We start from the raw sequence: 24,833 nt of genomic DNA, 5'->3' as shown, positions 1-24,833 counted from the left end.
GGATTTTCGACCATCCGTTTACACATTTGCATTGTGTAACCCGAACCTGCTTCCCCCTAGTGAGTACAATTCACTCTCAATCCTTAGTTTTAGATCATGATTCTCTTCTCCTCATATTCCAGAATATGTTGAATCTTCAAAAACCCTCAAAATCGTTATTTACTTAATTTTTTATAATCAAGTATTCGGATTCGAATTTTTATCGGAATATTTGGATTTTTTTTCGGATATCTCTAATCGAATACGGATACCCTTAAACGGATACGGATGTCTTTAAACGGATACGAATGAGGATCGAAAGTCGGATTTTTGGTTATCCATTTACAGTCCTAATTGGAAGTACGATTTAAGGTGTCCGCGTTTGGGATCAATATAGTATTGTTCCGATTTTGGATCATTGTATCGGCCTGTATCAGCTAATTTTGCCCTCAGTCATTAAAAACACACCGGTACCATATTTTTTTACATTTTTTTTCCTTTACCCGTATCGTGTCAGTGACAGTGAACTTTTTTTTTGATAAAATGTCAGTGAAAGTGAACCATGGTTGAAAAGGTATTGAAATATGACCACCCGATCCAGTCTGGCATTTGCTCGATTCTCGAATCGTCACTTTCTTTAAGAACACAGTCCACACCGTCAATGACATGTGCGTGTCTTGAACTTAGGCCGCTGGGTCCACTCACCAGTACCACTCAAGCTTTGGACTTGGCCCATGGCCCCATGGGATAAAGTTCACGCATCGCACGTGATCTTTCCCAACGATATGGTGGGGAGTGGGGAGTGGGGAGTGGGGACTGATTTCATCGCAATTCAGATTACGTTCTTATGTTCGTTTAGATTTTGTGGCCCAAAAGAGCGACACTTGGGGACTGAACCCTTTCTCTTTTTTAATTCAAGGGATCATGTACTAGCAGGTGAACGTACATTTGAGGGGTAATCCAACCTTTTGTCTATTTTGTTTGAATTGGGCTCTTCTCTTTGGAGGGCATCGCCCAATGAATGTCAATGAGACATCTTAAAACCGAGCTATGCCGCACACATTCCAATGCATGTCCAATCAACCAACAAGATATGTGTTGTACAGTTCAGCCATTGAATGTCTCGTTAGGCTATACCAATCAAGGAGAGGAGCCGAATCTTATTTTGTTTTCATAAATACCCCTCCTCCCTTGTAAATGATAGAAATGAGACACGTGGTTGCCACCTGAGACACCTAACCCACCTGCACGTATAATTCATCAATTTTTATTTCTAAGCGGACTACTTATTACCCTAGAGAGGGTTGTTGGGAGTGTCTTTATTTCTTAAAGATTTTCTTCTTAGGTATCGTTTGACAACATTTTGTTTCTAGTGTTTTTTGTACTATTTGTGTTCTTAGCACACAAATAGCACAGAAAAACCATTTGATAAATCTGTTTTATTTCATATGTTTTTGGTATTATAAATCAAAATTTATGACAATTTATGCTAACAGAAACAGATTTGTAGAAACAACAAATACTTGTTTTTATCATTTTGTGGCCAAAGTGAAAAACTGTTGCCCAATAACACAGGAAGGAAAACACCCATCAACGCCCTTCTCTCAACCTATTGCTTGAAGAAACCCTGAGAAGAAACGGAGGGAACAAGCGTCGAAGGATGTCGTCGCTATGCATGACAATGGAAAGGTGATTCACAATGAGTGTCTCTTTACTGGACTTCTTTTGGTTTCTCTCTGTCCAACTGCAGAGAAAAAAAATTAGGAAAGAAAAGGAGGAAGAAGAAGAACAATGGGGAAAACAAAAAGCGTTATTCTACAAACAAAAATATCAAAATACGTTTTTGATGAAAAACGGAACAGAAACACGCGTAACGTTATCAAACGGTACCTTAGTGTATGGCACTTCTAGTCCTATGGGTCTTTTACAAATTCTCTCTTTTCCCTCTCTTCACCTCAATTCCTATCGTTATTGTCTTCTCTTATTGTTTTTAATAGGAACAGAAAATTTTATTAGATGAAATCGATAAAAGAGAAACTCTGGTTGAACGATGAATTTATAAGGAGAGGAGGTGATTGAGACCATCAAAATCAAAATAAAGAGAACCTAAAAGCTCCTTTGACAAGAAGATGAGCTTTAATCTTAATTGTGGATCTAAAAATTGGATTGGATGAATCACTCGATTTTAAGTTGATATTAGTTTCCCCACACCATAGGCATTGGTAAGGATGACTAATAAGGGACATGTCATTGCGATCCTAAACAATAGGGGTGAGAGTTGATGATGCGGTCATGTGCTATGGTGTGTACTTACACCCAGACACAGTTGGATGTTAAATGACCATCCTACCCTAATGAAAAGACATGGGTGTGTTGGTCATTTTGCACCCGATTGTGTCTGGGCACAGGTACACGCCACAACACACGACTGGGTGTCATTCCTTTTCACTAAGTTTTATTAAAAAGAAAAATAAAATTTAATACAAAAACTTTCACTTTAGATTAATTTTATTTTACTTCTCTTCCTTTTATTCCCATTGCAATCCAAACGGAAACTAAAGATTCCAAGGTTTCTCTCTATTTTATCTCCTTCCTCTTGTCTCCTCTTCTCACCATCGATCAGCCATTACTGTCTCCAACTTCATGAAGGAGAAGAAGCTTAAATGCAATTCTTCCCCAAAATCCATGAAAGGGAAGAACACATGGGATCACGCTTCGTGATCTTGGTATTGGTTGGATCGACCGAAATGGATCGGGATTGCCCAAACTCAAGCAAATATGACACTTTTGTCCCTATTTATATATATATATATATATATATATTTTACAATTTTACTCCTATCTGTACAGTTGGATCGGATCGTTCTTGGCCTATATCAATCCGATTCAGCCAAAATCAGCCGATCCAATATGATACCTCAAACCATGCATGGGAGAGAACACCAATCCAAGGAACCCTGAAATCTATGACGTTGAGTTCATTTCATGTTCTTCTTTGCCAATTAAGACATGTTCATGAGTACATCTTTTTTCGAAATAAATCACCATTTTCTCTTTCGTTTTATATATATCTATACTTGCTGGCAATAGTCATCTTTGCAAAATTTTGACTAAATTCGTACCAAATCTATCTTAGATCGTCAAAATAGAATTATAATCGAAGTGTGGATAAAGTTTTTCTACATCATGGGGGAAAGGTTCACCCAGAATCCTAACATCATTATTTTCCTATGTAGGCATCTCATTTTGTCTCCTGATAGTGAACTTTAAGACGATGATGATCAAGATGTTCCAAGATGTTATGAAACCCATTTTTTAAAGCTCTCGAGGTTTCTCGAGACACTATGGTTAAGTAAGACTGGCTTGGCTAACACATAAAAGGAATCTACCGACACCATCGATTGATTGACCGATGAATCATTGACGTCAGCTAACCTTCATTGCATGTTGGAAGATACTCTGTGGTGCCAGTTTTTGGGTAGTTCCTGCACCCACAGTAGGGCGACAACGACATACCATAAACTGATGGATATGATGTTTAATTAGCTTTTGATGGGTTTTATAATTAGTTTTCATCCTTTATTTTTTTTACTGAAATTTACTCTCCTGTTTTTTTTTTTGTTTTTTTATTTTTAATATTTATGTTTTGTATTTTATTTTTTTTAATGATTTTATGTTTCTTTGGTTTATGTTTTGTTTTGTTGTTTTATGTTATTTTCTAAGAATTTTTGTTCTTGATGAGCCATGGTTTTGTGATGTTTGATGCCTTATTTGATGAATTTTTCATCAAATAAGACCCCTTTGCGCTAGCAAAACACCCATCAACTAAAGCAAACGATTACTTCTCTCAAACTTCCCATATATAATGCCAATCGTGAGTTAACCTTGGCGATCCCTCAATCCATGTTCTTCACTTTGATTTTGATTTTCAGTCCATAATTAATTTTCCGACTGAGAAAATGCACTTTGTCTGGCCGCGTTCCCCCTATGCCGTCTCACATATGGTTAGGGGTACAAATTTAGCCTTGTCGGTGCAAGCCCACCTTGGCCTGCCCTGAGCGCGAACACAGCCTGAACTGGAATTTTCAACCTTGAGGGCAGATTACAGTTGAAATTTTCAGGCCCGGGGTCAGGGTTGGGTCGGGCTAAGGTTGAAGCCTTGGGCTGAGCTCAATTCAACCTTGTAATTGGGCAAAGTTGAATGGAGGAATGTGTAATTAGGGCAAAGTACAAGAGACAGATGTAATTTTCCCTTTTTGTTTTTTTATTTTTTTATTATCGTATAAGTCCGAAATACCCTTCTTAAAATCTCACAGTCCTATCCAATCATTTTAAGATCTTCTGGATTAAGAACCATGGAGCGAAGAAAGTTTGTTAATTCAAAGAAGTATGAATGTGCTAAGCACCTCAACGTCCACTGCAATCCCTCCATTTCCGTCACCCAATACTACTACTACTCTTCCAAATTCTAGAAACTTAAAAAACCATTCTCTTTTAAAGAAACTAAAACCCATCGACCGTCGTTCTCTGCTGATCTCCCTCGCCTTCTCCACCACTCCTTTCTTCCTCGCCAGTTCTCTGCTCGAATCTCCACCGGTCGCAGATGCCCAAGGCCTTTTCCAAATGCCCCCAGTTCGCCTCAACAATCGGTAATCTAAGACACTCTCTAGACTCTTTCCTCTATCAATCCATCGATCAGACCCAATCTCTGCAAGTAACTTCAAATTAGGGGAGTTATATCTTTTGGCTAATTAATTCACATGAATTTATTCATCTCTGATTCTGAAAAAAAAAAAAAGGTACTATCTGGTTCGGGCTGGCGAGTCAGAATTTGAGAATCTTGGGATAATTAATACGAACCCAGTTGCAAAGACGTCTATGGATAGCGGTCTCTCAGAAGTTGGGAAGAAGCAGATGATTAGGGCCGCTTTGGAGCTGAAAGAGATGAGGGCCTGCGAAGGAAGTTGCTGGATTTGGCCTTCCATCACTCAGAGAGCTTACCAGGCTGCTGAGATCATTGCCTCCGTCAATGGGATTAATCACAGGTAAGCTTGAACTACATGTACGATTCTGTATAATTGATTGTTGATCAGCATTATAAGTTTTCAACTTTTTCCCCTCCTTAATTTTCTTGTCTGATTGGGGGGTTTGGCCGGGGGGGGAGGAATGGAAGTAATATTGTTCCAGAGTACAGTTTCTTGGATGCTCGTGGCTTGGGAGCTTACGAAGGAAAGAAACTGAATGCCCTTGCAGAGGTAAGTAAGATAGCTATTGACCATCTGGTTGTATGTTCTATTATCACTCTTCTGAGGCAAAGTGTTCTTAGTTTTATTGAAGAGGGAAGCTTTTTTGAAATTTCAAAGTGAAAGGGCTGGTTCATCCACTGCAAGTAATGAAAGTAAAGATGGTGATAGAAACCCAAACTAGAGTAGCCAAATTGCAAATCGCAACATAAGTTCAATTATTGGAATTCTTGGAATTCTTTCAAAGTCACAGAATTCTATCTGTCAAATTCAATTAATTGGATAGGTGAAAAGCCCTAGCCCTGATCAGCCTATCTTGTGATGGGGGAGGGGGGTTCTTCATGCAGTTCCCAATATACTTCTTCAGAGAGCTGCTAGTGTTGCTGTGTATAATGTTTTACATAAGGGTCGGGATCTCAGACATACTCTATCAAAGAACAATCCAGGGTATATACTGTTATACCCTGCAAAAGACTACCAATCCAATCTCATCGGACCGATTCCAGTCCTAAATAAGTGAGGAGATCGCTCAAAATCCAGCACAAATTTTCTCAAATTTACCAAAAAGAATTGGCATCCCCCCCCAACCCCAATTTCAGCTACTTACTCTGCTGTTTTTTAGACTTGAAGTTGACCAGTGTGATGTTAGATAGATATATAAAACTGATGCAAAACAAGTACAGGATTCAAGTATAAAACCATTAGAAGCATGAAGTTAGAAATTTCTTGTATGCATTATTGTCCTTATGCCGGAGGAGGGGGGCATGTAAAAACATTCATGTCCAAATCACATGTATGAGGACCTAGTTGTATGTTTTCAAGCATATTTTGAAGTTATCAATATATGATTTTTCCCCCCTTTTTTGGGCATAATTCCTCAGGTGTACACATTAGATGGTATTTCACCAAGCATCAAGCCACCTCCTATTGATGATGGGACTCCAAATGAAAGTATCTCTGATGTGTTTGTTCGAGTAACACAGCTCATGTCTATTCTGGAAACCCAATATTCTGGGGATACAGTGATTATTGTTTCACCAGATTCCGACAACTTGACCGTCTTGCAAGCTGGATTAGTTGGACTTGATCTTCGCAGGTAAAACTATTGATATATAACTACTACTATTCTAACCTAAAATGGCATAATGATTTCTTGAATACTTCACTGTTATTGTAGTTGCCAGTCCGGTAACGATAGAGTAATTTTATGATGGTTTGTCATTTTTGCTGTTTTGCAGGCATAGAGATCTGTCCTTTGGACCTGGTGAAGTTAGATTTGTTGATGCCATGAGCATACCTACTTACAAGCAACCAGCCTCTGCTGTATATAAGTGTTCAAAACCCCCAAACTGTAACTAAAAACATCTCTTCATTTAATTGTACACATGCTAAATTTCAGATTTGGAGAAGTCTTTATCCACTGTACAGCTAGCTCACTGCCTTTGGGATGATCCTTGGTACACACTTATCTGATACACCTTCATCTGATTTGATTTTGTTCATGTATATTTTATTAGCTATTATAATTACTTCTCATCATGGTTACAGTCATCTTTTACAAACACCTTTATCCAATTTGATTGTAAAATATGGATTTTGTGAGTAAAAAAAAGAAAGAGTACAAGAGGCTTGTACAAAGGAGAACAGCATGAAAGTTACCAAGAACCTATCCCTTATTTTCGGTTGATGGAGTTTTCTTCTTCTGATACCAAATGCATCAAACATTATCTTGGTCATGCATGTCTAATACTGCTTGCTATAGAGTTTATCTCTGGAAATTATCTCCCTCTTGATTCCTATCCAAAGAACCAAAAAGATTGATATAAAGTGCATCTCCAAAGAAGCTCCCCACTCTCCCAAGCCCTCTGAACCGAATTCACTCTATATATCATTCCAAATAACTTCAAAAAGTGCTTCCAACTCTCAGAAGAGCCTGAAAATGCTTAAATAAATGGTTTACCAACTCTGAAGTCTTGAACACCTTACATATTGATGTACTCATTGGGACGTAGTTCCGATTTTACCTAATTCAATATATAATACATTCTTTCTACCAACATCTGACAAACTAAAAATCTTTCAAGCTTCAAACTGAATGTTTGCAACTTCAGAAAGATATTCAATTGTAAGCTGTTGCTACCGAAGGTGCTTAGTATGCTGATGGATATGGAAACACAGGTCTATTTTTGATATATGAATCAGAGGATTCAAAAGAAACACCACAAAAGAGCAAGCAATAGAATGAACATGCTGGAAAATACAATAAGGCCTTAAGTAATGATAAAAATTGTGCTGATTGCTTTTTATCTACAATATATGTGAGACAGAAATCATCCACATGTACTGTTTTAATATCTTCTCCCAGGAGATCCAAATTAAAGGAACCAAACAAAAACTACAGCAGGAAATATATTGATCTCTAGTAAACATCACACTTACGCAGAATACATTAACACCACATTTCATACAATATTCAAATTGTCTATGAAATCATGTGTCCTTGGAATAGAACAATTATTTTTCTCATTTTTGGTATGGATGACATCTAGTATGCTCACCGCCTTTTAACCTACGAAATGAAAATATAGAGCTACATTAGAAAGGCATTTTCATATGTGTTCCAATATGCTCCATAAAGGAGAAAAAGAAGACAGTTAAGCCATTTTAAAATCTGAAGTGATCATGAAAAAAAAAAAAAGTATTGAAAATTATATTATAACAGGACAACCTAATCACAGTTAGAAAATTACTAAAAAGGGCGTACCCAGTGCACGAGGCTTCTGTCCCTGCGGGGTCTGGGGAAGGGTCATAATGTACACAGCCTTACCCCCACTTCGTGGAGAGGCTGTTTCCCAAGTTAGAAGATTTCTATTGTTTCTAAAATATATTTCAAAGTACAAGTCAGAGAAACCCTTTATATGACCAAACACTTTACTAGAATGCTCTTTTTTCAAACTCCAGAATCGTTTCAATTATATCATGCTCCTCTTGAAATTCAGAAAAATTATAGCTTCTTACAGATTGTTCAAAGTTCAAAAACATGGAAGGTATATGAATCCATTTGGCATTTTTTTGCAGAAAATAGAATGGCTTCTATGCAACCAGAAGTACATACAATGCACAATCAATTAAAGAAAATCCATACAACATAAGTACTGCAGATTCAAGTAAATAAGCATCCTCTTTTGATGCACCACTTGGGTCAAATTAGTTGGCTCACCAGAAGTGATCTTCCTCTGTTCATACTTCATTGAAGCTCCTGGCCCTGTACTAATTCGGTCAAATTAGTTGGCTCACCATAAGTGATCTTCCTCTGTTCATTGGCGAAGGCCCTAACTGTTTCACCCTGAGGTCACAGATTTAATAGGTTACACCAAGATCAAAAAGAAGGCAAAGACACAAAATCCTATGGCCAACTTTAAATGATCAGAAAGAGAGAAGAAAGAAAACCCCAGATTCACATGAATTAAGCATGTAATGACTAATTTATAGAGCTAATATCGGACCATAATCCAGATTACATACTCTTAACCCAAACAAACACTGAGTTTTTGACGTTTAAGTTATCTCTATAAAGTTGCAGCCTTCAAATAAAATGAATTCAAACAGAAATTTAATCCAGCATTGTTAGTACTATGAGTCAGTGATCATGTTAAGTACCTTGCGATCCCTGTTATCCTTAGGTTGGACTTCAACTGCGAGGTATGAGTCCACATCATGAGCAGTAACTAAATAGGTGGATTCCTTTGCTCCTGCAGAAGGATTTTCATGACCCAACTTCTCAGAATAATAACTAAAATAGGATTTTCAAAAATTAGGAAATGTGAGGAGGGAGTTAAGGGCACCTTCTATGTAGTTTGCGGATCCATCTTCTGAATAACGTATCCACTGCACATTGTAAAACATAATAGAATAGAAAACATTATAAGATTCATAATGGAAATGGTATCTGAAATTGGCATTTGAAAGCAACTTCATGTCCTTCAATGTTGAGAGAGATTCTGATGAATTGAGTTTACCTCAAAGGTACAAACGGTGGTTCCATTAGTAGAGTATCCGCATGCATGCAGTAGTTGGCCTGGAAAAGCTTCCCCTGAAACTTGGAGGCCTTCGATAGCTGGTAAAGGATCATCTCCTCTAGCTGATGGAAGAGGAGAAGAAAATAAGGGCCTTGGATCTTGACCCGCAGGAGCTGTTTCACCGGAGTTTCTATAACCTGGAGCCATGGTTTAAAGCTGCAAATTGTTTGGAACAATCAAGAAGTCATTAAACATAATTTTTTCGAAGGATTGGTACCCGGCCAACATCAAATATATGTTTCAAACACATCTTATACCTTCTTAAAATTCCCAAAAGAGAACCTTTATATAGATAGAACATGGCGAGCAGGAAATCAAAAACCCACAACCGATACTCAAAAGCTAATTTTTTTTTTCAATTGTAAGCAAATGTATGTACAACTTGCAGTTACTAATGACTAAGAACTCAAAAGGTAAACTATGGATTTTCGTAACCATTAATAAATCCCACAATTCTTTTCCTACATCGATTTTATTCAAAGGCCGGAAAAATGGAAATCAAACTAGTAAATTGTTTCAATAAAGAGACAGACCATAATTTGATTATTGGGAATCCTAAAAAGCATGAATTCTTTTTTTGGCTAAAGTAAAAAGCATGAATTCATTATAGTTAAAAGTGATGAATGTCAATAGTCATATCAGTTGCGTTAAGAATCTCATCTTGAATGATATAAACTTGGGAATTTCGGTAATGGAGAATTCAAGGTAGCCTTTTCAAAACAAGGATAGAACGAACCTAAAATAACCCAGCAAGTAGAACCCCCCCCCCTCCCCCACCAAAGCAGTTTCTTACCTGTAAACAATTCTTACCTCTGTACCAGAAACTCTGTGACTGAGAGAGAGAGAGAGAGGAGAGAGAGAGAGAGAAGGAGATGAGGGAGAGGGTTGGCAGGCTGAGTCGGAAAGTTATTTCTTCCGTCGTTGAGAGTGAAGACTGGGACAACGCGTCTGTTCGGAAGGCTAGAGAATTTTTCCACCTTTTTACATGGAAACAAACAGGATATTTCCTTCTCATCGTGATTTCAAAATTTTAGAGGCCGGCCGTATATGCTACGTCTTTGACAAACTCTTTTTTGTTGTTTTTGGGTAAATGAGAATGAATACATCTCACGCAACCATGGAGTGGAAATGGGTCAATCAGTCGTGCATGATAACGACAATGTCAGCCACATTGTTAATCTCCTATAGAATACAAGTAAAGCTACAAGATACAAAGAAAGAAGATAAATGTATGAGATCTTCAACAATTACCCGAATGTGTAAGGGAGAAGTTCCACAACCACTTGTAACATATGTAATCAGATTCAGATTATTTGTCTCAACCATGACATGAGTGTAATCATTTGAGATCATTTCCAACATCATCATCTGAACTGCAATAGCCTCACCAATCAACACATCTGAAAAGGATATTGGACTTCAGAAGGCAAATAAAAGCATACCACAGTGATCTTTGCAAATATATCCAATTCTAGATTTGTTTGTAACTGAGGATAAATTAGCATCACAGTTACATTTAACATAATCAATATGGGGCGCTATCCATTGGTGTGACATTAGATGTGTCGGTGTAGTATTAGATGAACCAGCAGCAGTTTGAACGGAACGCCTTCATTGCAGCAACAATAACTTCATTGGGATGCCAAACCTTTCGCCTAAATACCATATCAATTCTTGATAACCATAAAAACCAGCAAACAAAACTAGAAAGGGTTATCAATGATCTGCACTCCTTTTTCCCCATTGTGGAAAAAGATTTTCAACCTAAAATCCAATCAGAAATCGAAAGATGACAAACGGTTGGCGAGACAGAACCTAGAGGACATCCAAATCATACCACTCTGGCGTAAGGACAACCCAAGAGAATATGTGAGATAGTTTCTCGATCACCACATCGACCACACAGTGGATCATCATTTACATTACGTCTTGCAAGAGCATCTCCAGTTGCTAGGCCAAAGGCACAAGCCCTCCATAAAAACCGTTGTATCTTAGGCATGGTTCTACAACTCCAAATGATTTTCCAAACACTTGAGTCTATCTAACTCCAAGAATGTAATCTGGAAGAAGTTGCACCCAATAAATGATTCTCACACTCCTTATTAGAGAGGAGATGATAGGCACTTCGTGCCCAAAAAACACCATTCTAACTCCCCATCCATTCCAATCTGTCCGTATGAGGAAAGATCGATAGATTAATCTGCATGATCATACAAATTTCAACATCATTAAAATAGGTTTGCAACAGATCATAGCGCCAAGTTCTATTAGTTTGATCAATAAGATCAAAAACCTTCAAAGGCCATGATAAATCTGTTGGAGTTGTAGAGACTTTGTAATCCTTCAATGTTGGCACCGAAGCATCATGCCAAATATCAATAGTGGCACCATCACCAACCCTCCAATATAGACCAGCACACAAGACCCACTTCCCCTCCGAAACTTCTTCATCCCCAACTAGGACGATGACCAGTTGAGGCCCTCAAAAAATCAATATGAGGAAAGTAAATAGCTTTTAAAAAATGAAACAAAAGACTATTGGGATCAGACCATAAGTGCCATGCAGTCTTTGATAGTAAAGCACTATTGTGAAGTGTAGGGTCACGAAAACCCCAACCACCATTCTCCTTTGATAAACATAGTCGCTCCCAAGATATCCAATGTAATTTAGGCCGTCCATCAGTATCATCCCATAAAAAAATTGGATGCCATTTGCCGCAATGTTTTATGGTATGAAGCTGGAAGTTTAAAATGCATACATGCATAGTTTGACATAGAAAACACCACAGACTTCAATAAGACTTTCTTTCCAGCATGTGTAAGAAGCTTAGCCTTCTAACTTTGGACCTTTTAACGCACCCTAGAGGAGAGATCTTGGAATAAGGTAGTCTTAGAAACACCAAAATCAATAGGAAATCCCAAATACTTCTTAGGGCCAGAATCATATGGAATCTTTATAATTCTTGAGAACCATCTTTTGATTCTAGGATGAGTATTTGGTGAAAAAGTCATACAAGACTTCTTCAAACTAATTTCTTGGCCAGATGCCTTACAATAAGTAGATAGACATGCCTTTAGGAAATATAATTCATGCAACTTGCTTTCAGTAAATAGTGGACTATCATCAACAAACAAGAGATGTGTAATTGGCGGAGCACGATTACATACTTTGATTCCTTTAATTTCACCATCAAATTCAGCCTTCTGGAGTAAACAACTCAAGACATGAGAACATATAATAAATAATGCCAGTGATAAATGGTCTCCTTGCCGAATTCCCCGTGAAAGAATTACAGTACCCCTCGATGCTCCATCAATAAGAATCTGGTAGGAAACAGATGATACGCAAGCCATAATCATTTTCACCCAATGTGTTGCAAAACCCATCTTTAGAAGCATATTTTTAATAAATGGTCACTCCAATCTATCATATGTCTTCTTCATATCAAGCTTTGATGCCACTAATTTTTTCTTTACTTTCTTCATTTTATTGATATAGTTGAAAAACTCATGAGCAATCAAAACATTGGTAGAGATTGCCCTATAAGGAATAAAGGCTGATTGAAATGGAGATACAATATCAGCCAAAATAGTCTTCAACCTTGATGCAATAATCTTTGTGACAACCTTGCGTACAATAGTACATAAAGCTATTGGGCAGAACTGATCAGGAGATTCTGGTTGTGAAACCTTTGGCATAAGACAAACCAAAGTTTCATTCAACATTGAAGACATAACACCCGTCTCAAAGAAATTTGTCACAACTAAATAAAGATCATCTCCAATAATATCCTAATATTTTTTAAAAAATGCTGGTGGAAAGCCATCAATACCAGGTGATTTGAGGGGACTCATAGCAAATAATGCATCACGCATTTCTTCCAATGAGGGAATAGCACAAAGCATATCATTTGTGGCTTGTGAAATACAAGGTATAACTAAATCCAGAACAATAAAGAAGAATCGCTACCCTCATAATGGAAAGCCGGACTAAAATGGCCAATAATATCCTGATATAACTCATGGTCAGATTGAGTCCATTGACCATTTGGTAATTTCATATGCAGAATCCGATTGAAGTTCCTTCTTTGCAAGATTGAAGCATGAAAGAAACTTGTATTTCGATCTCCCTCCTTCAACCAGGAAACCCTTGACTTCTACCTCCATAACTCATCTTCATTTGCAAAAGCATCATCAAGAGATTGTTGAAGAGATAAAAGTTCAGAATTAATGGCATCAGTTAGGGGCTGTCGTTGCAATCTATCAATATCAATAGTTAGAGATTTGATACGTGATTGAACATGGCCAAACACCTCCTTATTCCACCTAATATAATCACACCTACACTCATTTAACTTTTGATGCAAAATAGAAGAAGGAGAATGTGAAGAGGACGAAAACCAAACATTGATTGCCACAGGTTCACAAGCAGGGTGCTTAAACCAAGTTGATTCAAAACAAAAAGGTTGTTTTCCCCCAAAATGCCGCCCTTCAGTATCAATCAATAATGGAGAATAGTCCGATCCAATTTGGTTGGTACTGGCTTCGATCTGATTCCGATCCAGATCGACCTGAATTGGTCAGGAATTTGCCAAAATCTGCCTTAACCCTAAAAATACAGTAGTTTTAAAACCCTGAATCAAATAGAAGAGGTTACTGACTGTATCTTTTGTTAGTCGAATTGATAATTAGACACATCAGTATATAACCCGATTCCAACTCATATATTCAACCCCAGTTGAATAAAAAATCCACATTGTTCTCATTTTATGAAGAACATTTGATCATAAATGCATGGGACAACCTTTAGCGTCTCTAAGCTACAAAAGAGATGTTTTATGGTTTACTATCAGCCAAGGGCAGGCAGCTACAAAGGCTGAAGAATTTTTTGTAATATCCTTCCATTGGTGCACTTGCTGGGTTGTTTGGAAGCAGAGGGAAAAGTATCTATGTACAAGCAATTGTATAAAAATTCTTTCTTTTTTTTTTTTGGAAATTTATAAAATAATGCATACCACCATTTACCAGAGAATATGATACAATACAAACAAAAGCTACAAGAGGGGGGGGGCGGGGGGGGGGGGTTCAACCCTAATTGTAACTAGAAGTTGAGATTGATTTCCCAGGACCAGCATGCATCTCTCTTTCTAAAACCCAGATTCTTATGAAGAGCAAAGAAAAAGTTAGTTTACTCTGCTGTTAAATATGTTTCTACTTTCTTTTAAGAAACCACAAAGATACAGTATAGTAAGAACAGATAATTTTTACTGGCATCAGCCACTGGTAAAGCTTGCGGATTGACATAATCCCGCCTTCATCCCCCTAACCTATTTGGAGAAAACAATTTCCATCAAGTACAGAGATCGAAGAACATGGAAAATATCACACTCGAACACAACCTGATCACATACATTCTAGGAAAATTGTTTATCATTATTACAGATCATTTGCTATTATAATTGAATGTGAAATCTACAACTATGTACCCATACTAAAAGTACACAGCCATTTAATTACACTCTTTACAGCAATTCCCCAGTTGAGCTGGGGGAAAAAATGCTCCCTAGTTGTTAAAAGAATATTTTCTTCTTCCTTCCTTTCCTTTTTTCACCAGCCTGCAATAAGAACTGACGTTCATAAATATGCTTCTCAGAGTATTGATGCATTATAAAGACAAGGAAATGCAGAATGATGACAAGGGCCTAGTGAAACATATATTTATATCTGACAGGACAGTTTCAACAAGAAAATAAGAAGACTGTCGGTTGATTGGTTGTGTCTACAAGCTAATAGGTTATGAAAATGGAAAATCATCTTAATTATTATTAGCATCTAGTTATACAGAAACCCATCCATACCCTGTTGAATTGACAGGTTAGAGATTAGAATTTTAAATGAAGTGCAGAGCTGCAACCATGTCAAGGAGCTATGACCTCATCCACGGTAAGATTAACCCAACTCTTTGGATAAAGGAGAACAAAGGATGACAGATATGCTATATTACCTCATTTGCCTCTTTCCAGAAAAATAAAATGGGAAAAAAAAAAGGGAGGGGAAAAAAAGACCCTGGAAGCCCACTCAACCCTGAATTATCATATTTCCTTTCATCCATGAAAGGATGTTTCCCACCATATATCCAATATGCCTAAAACAGACCCACAACCCTTAGATATATGGGTAAATATGTAAAGACACCAACTTTACATTCAAATACAATAGATTCACCCAATAAGTTTAGATCTAAGGGTAAATATGTAAAGACACCAACTTTACATTCACATTCAATAGATTCACCCAATAAGAAGCCCATAACAGCCTTTGTTTATTTATTTATTTTCACTCAAGAAGCAGAAGAAAGCGAATCATGAGGAGAACACGAAATAGAGCAGGTGATCAAAATGCTGTTGGTGCAAAGTAAACTAACACATTTCTGATGCAGTGGCATTCAGGTGTTGACATGAATGGACCGGCATGGCCCGCTGTGGAAGCCTAAGGCGAGACAAAACCAACTCAACCCGACTATTTGGTCCAAAAAGGGCTGGTAGGATTTATTAAGATTTATTGCTATGTAGGGGGGATAACATGTAATCTTCTCTTTTATTTATTTTGTTTTATTTTGGTAGGAAGTTGGATACGTAGGAAGGTAACCTTTTAAAGTTTCTTTGTTTGAGTTTATTTTTCCTAGTTAAAGTAGTAGATTTCCTTAATTGAGTTGGGATTCTTAGCCTGAAATCTCAGGTTGAACAGATTTAGATTGAGTGAGATTTATCACTCGAAACAAGGGGAAATCTCTGCTGGTTCACTACCTCTATCGTGAAGTTGAAGACAATCTCATCTAGATAAAGTAAATCTCCCCCCCCCCCTTTATCTTCTTTCCATTATTACCCCTCCCCTTTATGTTAATTCAAATCATACCCTTTGTTTTAGTTCCAAGTTTGCCCTTGCCCTTTAATTATAATTCCTTCCGCTTCATCTCCCTCAGTAGTCCTTTAAATTTCTGGTCATTTACCAAATTGTTATTCGCTTTTAAAACTTGGAGTCTTATTGATTGGGTGCACCCATAAGCAATCTTAACCAGGTTTTTGGAACCTCGGATCACATCCTTTGGAATCAGAGTCCAATTTCCTCCTCCCTACCCTAAATTATGGTGGCCAACAGTGAAGTTATTCAGCAGCTCAACTCCCACGAGGAGAAAACCAGAGCTGACATCACCTGCCTCACAGACCAGGTTGATAAACTCGCCACTAGTGATAATAGCCTCAACTCCACTGTCACTTCCCTTCAGTCCATGATGCGTCTCTACAAGCTTCCATTGACAAATTGACAGCCTTCAGATAAAGAAAAGAGTCTCATTCAATCTAAGGATTCTTCCAATTCCATCCCACATGGCCTGTCTCACGTTGCCCCACCACTAAAACTTGGTCTCGACCAGGTTGAGTTTTCCGAGATCTCGGCGAGAGTTTTTTCTTTTTTTTTTTTTTTTTTTTTTTTTTTTTGGAATTATGTTTCGGTAGGCATATGGCCTTAGTTGGTTCCGAAACTTTAAGGTAAGCATGATTTAAGCTTAATAAACGTATTTAAAGGTTCAAATTGGGAAGAAAAAAAACACCCAATTTGGTGTTTTGGATTTGCACCCTTGGTGGGCAATAAAGGCCAAACCCTTAATGTAATATTGCCTATTCTACACATTGTTTGAATGATATGAGACATAATTGGCAAGTAAAACAAGTAAATTATGCACATAATATTGAATAATTATTTAAGAAATAGTTAAGACTTAAAGTTTCTACTACAAACCACAAGATACAATGAAGTGTTCACAATGCATATTACATAGACACCTAACCTAAGTACAATGAATAATACATAAGTCATAGACACCTTACTACCCTAGTCTTCCACGTCTTAACTCCCAAATCCCAACAATACAATACTATGACTCTATGAGTATTGAGGAGGTTGAGATTCTCGAAATATTCGAGATTTCGCTGAGATTCTCAAAATATTCAAAATCTCGGTCGAGTTTTTCAAGTTTTTACATTTTTTTTGTTTCGTATAATAACTCGTTTCGAGAAGCTCGAGTTTGTCGAGTTTTCTGAGATCTCGGCAAGATTTTGAACTATACCCACCACCACAACCACCGTCATCATATTTTACCCCACCATTACCCCCTCATTTTTCACCACCACGACCTCCACCATATGGATTTGAGCAAATGATGACCTTTACGGAGCTAATAGAGGAGTGAAGTCAGACATCCTCGATTATTACGAGGATAGCAGTCAGGAACAATAGCTTGACTGTGTTCGTAGCTTAGAGAGTTTTTTAGATGGTACGGGTTGACTGAGGTCCGTAAACTTCTATTTGTTGAAGATAAGTTGAAGGGTATGGCTTGAGTCGAGTTGATAAAAAACCAACAACGAAATCATACTCGAGGAATCGAGTTAGTCACCACTTGGGCTGAGATGCAAGAGACCATGAACCGGGGATTTCAACCTACCGATTACAAGTAGTGCATGCACCACAAGTTTGCATAGGTAAGATAGGACAACATGACTGTTGAGGAGTATGTGGCTAGATTTTATTACTTAATCTAATTTTGAGTGGGATGAAGAGGTATGGGTGGCACAGTTCCGCAATGGCTTGCATCATCAGATCAGTGATACACTAGCGTCCAGTCGACTACCTACAATGGAGGATGATGTACAAGTGGCATATCAAGTAGAAGAGAGTCTGAAAATGCACTACACTTGGAAGATTCTTACAAATACTTTCCCCAAGGGTGATAGTTCCATTCAGCAGCAGTATTCTCCCTGATGCAGTTCAAGATAGACATCATTGTTCACGTGAACAGTGGTCATGGCACTGTTCTTGATGTAGGCCCAAACCAATCCAGTCCATGGAGCAATCTGGTTCAGCATGGCTAGCAAATTCGGTTCAAGGCCATGCACAGCCCAACCAATCCAGTTCAGCATGTCTAGCAAATTCGGTTCAAGGCTGTCCAGCAACTTCCTCATGTGCCAATGAATCAACCATCCTCTTAGTGCATGCCACATCATTAGTGCTATGTTGGGAAACTTCCCCAACGTAAGTTAAGCAAGTCTTGAGGAGCAAGACTTCATTATTTGGCACGAGCTTTATTCCTTGCTCCATTAAGGAAAGGGAATTGAAACCACATATGGCAGCCACACATGGATAATATCTTGGCCATGATTTTGGCAATCCTTGTGATTGCATCTAATTGCTTTTATTTAGGTTGCTTCTAGATTTTAAATTTTTATTACCAATGTAAGCTTAGGTTAGTTTCCTTTTATTTTAATAATAGTGTCAAGGATTACCTTGATTAAGTCTATTGTATCTACAAATCTCAGCCGTAGGATCAATAGCAATAGAGCTTGAGATTAGGATTTTTTATTTTTCTATAAATATGTAATTAGAGCTATGCTCAGAAAGTAGTGAAAGTTGAACAAAAATTAAGACTTTAGTCTCTGGAGCTCAAGAGAGTATCCCCCTGCAACTGTTAGTGCTTGTTCGATTGATCAACTTAGTGACGATTCCTATCGTTCTTGATTCTCCCGATCCGTAGCTTTCACGCTTCCATTAGGCTGCTCCAGGTGGTAGTGAAAGCTGCGGATCGGGAGAATCAAGAACGATAGGAATCGTCACGAAGTTGATCAATCGAACAAGCATTAACAGTTGTAGTGGGATACTCTTCTTGAGATCCAAAGACTAAAGTCTTAATTTTTATTCAACTTTCACTACTTTCTGAGCATAGCTCTAATTACATATTTATAGAAAAATAAAAAAAAAATCCTAATCTGAAGCCCTATTGCTATTGATCCTACGGCTGAGATTTTTGTAGAGACAATAGACAGGTAACCCTTAACTGATGGGATCCTTGACACAATACTATTAAAATAAAAGGAAACTAACCTAAGTTTATATTGGTAATAAAAATCTAAAATCTAGAAGCAACCTAAATAATAGCAATTAGATACAATCACAAGGATTGCCAAAATCATGGCCAAGATATTATCCATGTGTGGCTGTCATATGTGGTTTCAATTCCCTTTCCTTAATGGAGCAAGGAATAAAGCTTGTGCCAAATAATGAAGTCTTGCTCCTCAAGACTTGCTTAACTTACATTGGGGAAGTTTCCAGCATAGCATTGATGATGTAGCATGCACTAAGAGGATGGTTGATTCATTGGCACATGAGGAAGTTGTTGGACATGCTTCAACCAAATTTGCTAGACATGCTGAACCGGATTGCTCCCTAGACTGGATTGTTTAGGCTGTGCATGGCCTTGAACCGAATTTGCAAGACATGCTGAACCGGATTGCTCCCTGGACTGGATTGGTTGGGCTGTGCATGGCCTTGAACTCAAGCTACTGATGTAGGTGTTGGGTTGGTTTAGGATGTGGGTTTGGGCCTGCATCATACCCTCCAGGTTGACGAACTCTTATCCAATCAATGATACTCGGCGTCCTCCAGGATCAAACAAAAACAAGTTGTATATTCCATTCGTCTTGTTGGCTACACAAAGAATCTGCTCCTGCACTTTGGGTACGGATTTGTTAATCATGATCATCTTGTTAGATATGAACAATATTGGCTCATAGTTGTCGTTCATAGTTCGAAACAGCAAAGATCTACAAGATGGTGGGAACAATTCTAAAATGGATCATGAAACGTGTGAACGTTGTTCTCCCAATGTGATCTAGGTTGTGAGCATCGCACAACACCCACCTTATTCATCGCATTCACCATCTCACAACCTGAAAATATAAAATCTGTTTTCACCTTTGTTAACATGAAAGAGGGATCAAGGATTTTTGTCGTCACCATTTCCTCCTTCATGTGAGAATCTGAAAACGAATCATTAGCCAAAATAAATAATTCAAGTACTTCGTTTGTGGCAGTTCCCTCTTCTTTATTGCACATGATCAACTCTGATTGTGGTGTGACACAGTCATGCCCAAAAATTCTACCATCGTTTTCCTCGCACTTTTCGTACATAAATTCAACAACACCGTCGATGACAAGTACATCTTATGAAATAAAATCTGGTTCAAGTATTATGAATCTAAATTGTTCGTCGTCGTACTCATCCTGGTACTCGTCGAACTTGGGAGGTTCTCTCAAATCAACCTGGGTGACGAATCGATCACCTTCAATGTTGACTTGTGAAGCCGAACTAGTAATTTCTAATCCAATGTCGTTGAAGCTCATATCCCATATTAGTGGAGTCTAATCGGGGGATTTGTATCGATGAGTACTCCTCACTCGAACAGATTTTCGACTATTTGAAGACGAAGAGTAAGCAGCAGACGTCTCCACATTCGGACTCGGACGTTGTGAAGCTTTCCTCAAACGTTCATTCTCGAGGCGAAATTTGGCAATCTCTTGCTGAACAAGCAAAAGTTCGCCTCTTGCATTGATATCCTCAACGGGGATGGTACTAGCACCTCGTTGCCTTGGCGCCATTACAGTCTCTCGTTCTCCTCCAAGAGCTCTAATACCACCTGGAGCAGCCTAATGGAAGCTGCCGATCAAGAGAATCGAGAACGATAGGGATTGTCACGGAGTTGATCAATCGAACAAGTACTCCTCACTCGAACAGATTTTCGACTCTTTGAAGACGAAGAGTAAGCAGCACACGTCTCCTCATTCGGACTCGGACGTTGTAACTCAAACGTTCATTCTCGAGGTGAAGTTCGGCAATCTCTTGCTGAACAAGCAAAAGTTCGTCTCTTGCATTGATATCCTCAAAGGGGATGGTACTAGCACCTCGTTGCCTTGGCGCCATTACAGTCTCTCGTTCTCCTCCAAGAGCTCTGATACCACCTGGAGCAGCCTAGTGGAAGTTGTGGATCAGGAGAATCGAGAACAATAGGGATTGTCACGGAGTTGATCAATCAAACAAGTACTCACAGTTGCAGGGGGGAAACTCTCTTGAGCTCTAGAGACTAAGGTCTCAAATTTTTATTCAACTTTTACTACATTCTGAGCATAGCTCCAATTACATATTTATAGAAAAATAAAAAAATCTTAATCTCAAGCCCTATTGCTATTGATCCTACAGCTGAGATTTTGTAGAGACAATAGACTTAATCAAGGTAACCCTTAACTGATGGGATCCTTGACATAATATTATTAAAATAAAAGGAAACTAACTTAAGCTTACATTGGTAATAAAAATCTAAAACCTAGAAGCAACCTAAATAAAAGCAATTAGATGCAATCACAAGGATTGCCAAAATCATGGCCAAGATATTATCCATGTGTGGATGCCATATGTGGTTTCAATTCCCCATAACCTTTCCTTAATGGAGCAAGGAATAAAGCTTGTACCAAATAATGAAGTCTTGCTCCTCAAGACTTGCTTAACTTACGTTGGGGAAGTTTCCCAGCATAGCACTGATGATGTGGCATGCACCAAGAGGATGGTTGATTCATTGGCACATGAGGAAGTTGCTGAACATGCTTGAACCGGATTTGCTAGACATGCCGAACCGGATTGCTCCTTGGACTGGATTGGTTGGGCTGTGCATGGCCTTGAACTCGAGCTACTGATGTAGGTGTTGGATTGGTTTAGGATGTCGGTTTGGGCCTGCATCAGTTCTGGTCCATATTTGGGCATATGTGCAAGATTTTAGGACTTGGTTTCACCCATGGTTTCGACCAGCCACAAAACCGAGTTCTGCCGAGATCTCGGCGAGTTGGTGTATTTTTCTCCATCAAGACTCACTGGTGGATTTCGGTGGCCATATGACCAAGATAGGTCTTGAAACTTTACATCCACCCTTTTTTAGGTCTTCTAAACACAATGGAAACACGAGTTTTTACAAATTCAAACCCAAAATGGTACTTTCACTTAGGTTGGTACCCTTAGGCTATTCCACAGGATATTTAGAACACAAAATTAAAGTAGATGTGTAAAACAACTTAATTAAGCATTAGGAATTAAAAAACATCAAACCATAAACCATTTAATGCATTAGACATCCTATTTATAATCATACATGGTTCGTTAATAATTGTAAGAAACTTAGAAAGAGACATAGATTAAACAAAGACAAGTGTAACAACTCCTCCTTTGTTCTTGAAGCTTCAATCAACAATCCCCAGCAGTTTATGTGTTCCCAACAAAAATAGTGAAAAGCATAAGTTTGGAGGAGTTTTTCAAACAAGAGAAGCGAGATATGTCTAGTTACGCGAGTTTGGTCAAGTTCTGGGTAGAAAATGGGTCTTTTTAACAATAGTACTGGGCCAGGTTAGACCGAGATGAACCGAAATCGAAAAAAGCACCAAAATCTTGCCGAGATAGTGAGATTTCGGTCGAGATATGGTATGTTTTGTATATCGCCGTGCATCTTGTTTCGGTAGGCCACGAAACCGAGATAAAGACGAGATCTCGCCGAGATCTTGTACAATGCATATGTGTTTAGGATATTCCAGCCCAAACATGGTCATCGACAAGCAATATTTGGAGGAGATCCTTGATTGATATTGTGGGCCCATGCCGGTCTTGTGTGGAGTTGTTTTGGGAAACTAGAATGTTGTTTGCATGGGAATCTATTTCCTCTTCTAAGAGATCCTTGGTGGGGGCCATGACAGCTTGCTGTTATAAGGAAGATGCTGCCAAAGAAGATGGACTTGTGAGGAGGTTAATCTGTGGAAAATTTGACAGATTTTGTGGGTCCCAAATAGCTGTTGCATTGAGAGATCTTAAGATGGTTATCTCTTTTCTTTGAGAAGATTTTGGAAGATCTTTGTGGGCCCCATGGAGCCAACATACTTAGATTATCTTTGTTTCTATTTTAGTTTTATCTTGTTTCTATTACCAAGGAGTTATTTAATTGCCAATTTGATTGGGAGTTCAAAAGGCGTAGTTTCTATTTTGGTTATTTCTATTTCTGTAACAATATTGGTTTTATTTAATGACAAGGGGAACAAACACCCCATGATTTGAGTAGAAAAAAGAGAGAGAGAGAGAGAGAGAGAGAGAGAACCTTCCTGGTTTTGGCTGTGTGAAACGGTTCCTGTGATAGGTAGGTATGGTGAGAGACCAGGGGTGAGAGGCCCCTCCTATCTATCTTTCTATCCATCATTTCATCCTATCGATTCCCCTTCTCTCTCCTTTCTATTTTCTCTATTTCCTGAGTTGATATAGCCCTGTCAAAGATCTATCGGAGCCCCTGGTTACCTCTTCTACGTTTTATATTGAAGATCCAAGTTTCTACTACTGTAGCTGGTCATCAGAATATTCAGAACAGGCCCTGCGGTTGTGGTTTCTCTTGGATCTCTGTTGCTGCTATAACTCCTCAACCAAGGAGAGTCAACTGATGCAACTTTGTGGTTATTTTCACGTCACCAAAAGCACCACTCGATCCGATTCCTGCGATACCTTGCTGGTCGGATAGGAAGTTCTCCGATAACCTTCTAAATCTGAGCCAGTTTCGATTTTTTATCACTACATCAGATCTCTGCAACTGGCCATTGGACTTGGCCCAAATTTTGAGCATCCCTCCAGTAGCCTTCGATCAGATTCAGAGACCATTCTGCTGGTTGGTTTGTCTAATACTTATTACCTTCTAATTTTCAGTCCTTACATTCAATTCTGTAATCTGCCTATATCTCCCCAACTGTCCATCAGACCAGACCCAAATTTGGAGGGCTATTCCATCCCATCCAGACCTAAACTCGATCTGAGTTGCAGGTCCAACAGTTGGTTTGATATTGCTATTCTGTCACACCTCTATTTCTGGTTAACAACCTAGTCTGCCATATGGTTAAGGGGTTTGTGTGGCTATTTTGTGGTGATTATTTGGGGTTAGTTTACTTGTAAATTGACCTTACATTACTCACCAGAGAAAATCATTCAACAAGCCACAAGCTAACGGTTCATTTATGGCATCTTCTAGGCGGTCATGATTCCAACAAACCTCCTTTGAAGCCGAGGGCTGAGATACAAAGTTTCACGTGCAAGGGGTTTGGACATTTCTTTACCTAGTGTCCTAATTGCATGGTTGCCTTTGCTAATAAGGAAGAACTCATGGCTACTTTTTCTGAAGAGCAACGAAGGAACGAGAGAGTACTTTTGGAGGCAGAGCGTGAGCATGAACCTTGTAAAGTTAACAACAGTGCTAATGATGGAGTGCATCGGCATTATTACATTCTTCGTGCACTTTTGGTTTACAAAAAACCTTAAAAACAATAAAAGGTGTATGCTCACGTATGCTACTGGTGGGTTGATCGATACAGTGCAATGTGAGGTCCTACCTTTGAAGGATTGTCACATCCTTCTCGGGAGACTATAGTTATTTGATAAGAAGGTACAGCATTGTGGCTGTGAGAACACAGATTCCTTCAAGCATCAGCATTGTTACATTCTTCATCCACTTTTGGCTACACAAAAGGTTGATAAGCGTCATAACAATATTTTCCAGACCAAAGTACGATGCAATGATAGTCTATGCACTATGATAATCGACAGTGGTAGTTGTATCAACGGCGTCTTTTCGCGAGC

General features: G+C 38.5%; 3 protein-coding genes across 4 annotated transcripts in view; 1 reads left to right on the top strand and 2 right to left on the bottom strand.

Moving 5' to 3' along the window:
• Positions 1-4,358: 4,358 nt before the first annotated feature.
• LOC122657049 lies at positions 4,359-6,767 on the top strand. Its single transcript, XM_043851801.1, has 5 exons — positions 4,359-4,628; positions 4,779-5,024; positions 5,153-5,234; positions 6,104-6,318; positions 6,461-6,767. The coding sequence occupies exons 1-5, from the start codon at positions 4,369-4,371 to the stop codon at positions 6,579-6,581; spliced, it is 924 nt and encodes a 307-aa protein (XP_043707736.1). The 5' UTR covers positions 4,359-4,368; the 3' UTR covers positions 6,582-6,767.
• A 1,702-nt stretch (positions 6,768-8,469) lies between these two features.
• Positions 8,470-10,148, bottom strand: LOC122654139. The gene is made up of 5 exons (XM_043848116.1): positions 10,095-10,148; positions 9,242-9,457; positions 9,068-9,110; positions 8,883-8,974; positions 8,470-8,568 (listed from the first exon to the last, which is right to left on the bottom strand). The coding sequence occupies exons 2-5, from the start codon at positions 9,446-9,448 to the stop codon at positions 8,470-8,472; spliced, it is 441 nt and encodes a 146-aa protein (XP_043704051.1). The 5' UTR covers positions 9,449-9,457; positions 10,095-10,148.
• Positions 10,149-14,685: 4,537 nt separating this feature from the next.
• Positions 14,686-24,833, bottom strand: part of LOC122655933 — a 36,413-nt gene continuing 26,265 nt past the window's right edge. For both annotated transcript variants that reach the window (XM_043850324.1, XM_043850325.1), the window contains exon 21: positions 14,686-14,916. In XM_043850324.1, coding sequence (XP_043706259.1) covers positions 14,872-14,916 — 45 coding nt within the window. In that variant the 3' untranslated portion in view covers positions 14,686-14,871. The remainder of the gene's footprint in view (positions 14,917-24,833) is intronic.

This window comes from Telopea speciosissima, chromosome 3 (genome assembly GCF_018873765.1).
Source record: "Telopea speciosissima isolate NSW1024214 ecotype Mountain lineage chromosome 3, Tspe_v1, whole genome shotgun sequence".
In the NCBI taxonomy this organism is placed as follows: Eukaryota; Viridiplantae; Streptophyta; class Magnoliopsida; order Proteales; family Proteaceae; genus Telopea; species Telopea speciosissima.
This window is presented reverse-complemented; position numbering and strand designations above follow the sequence as displayed.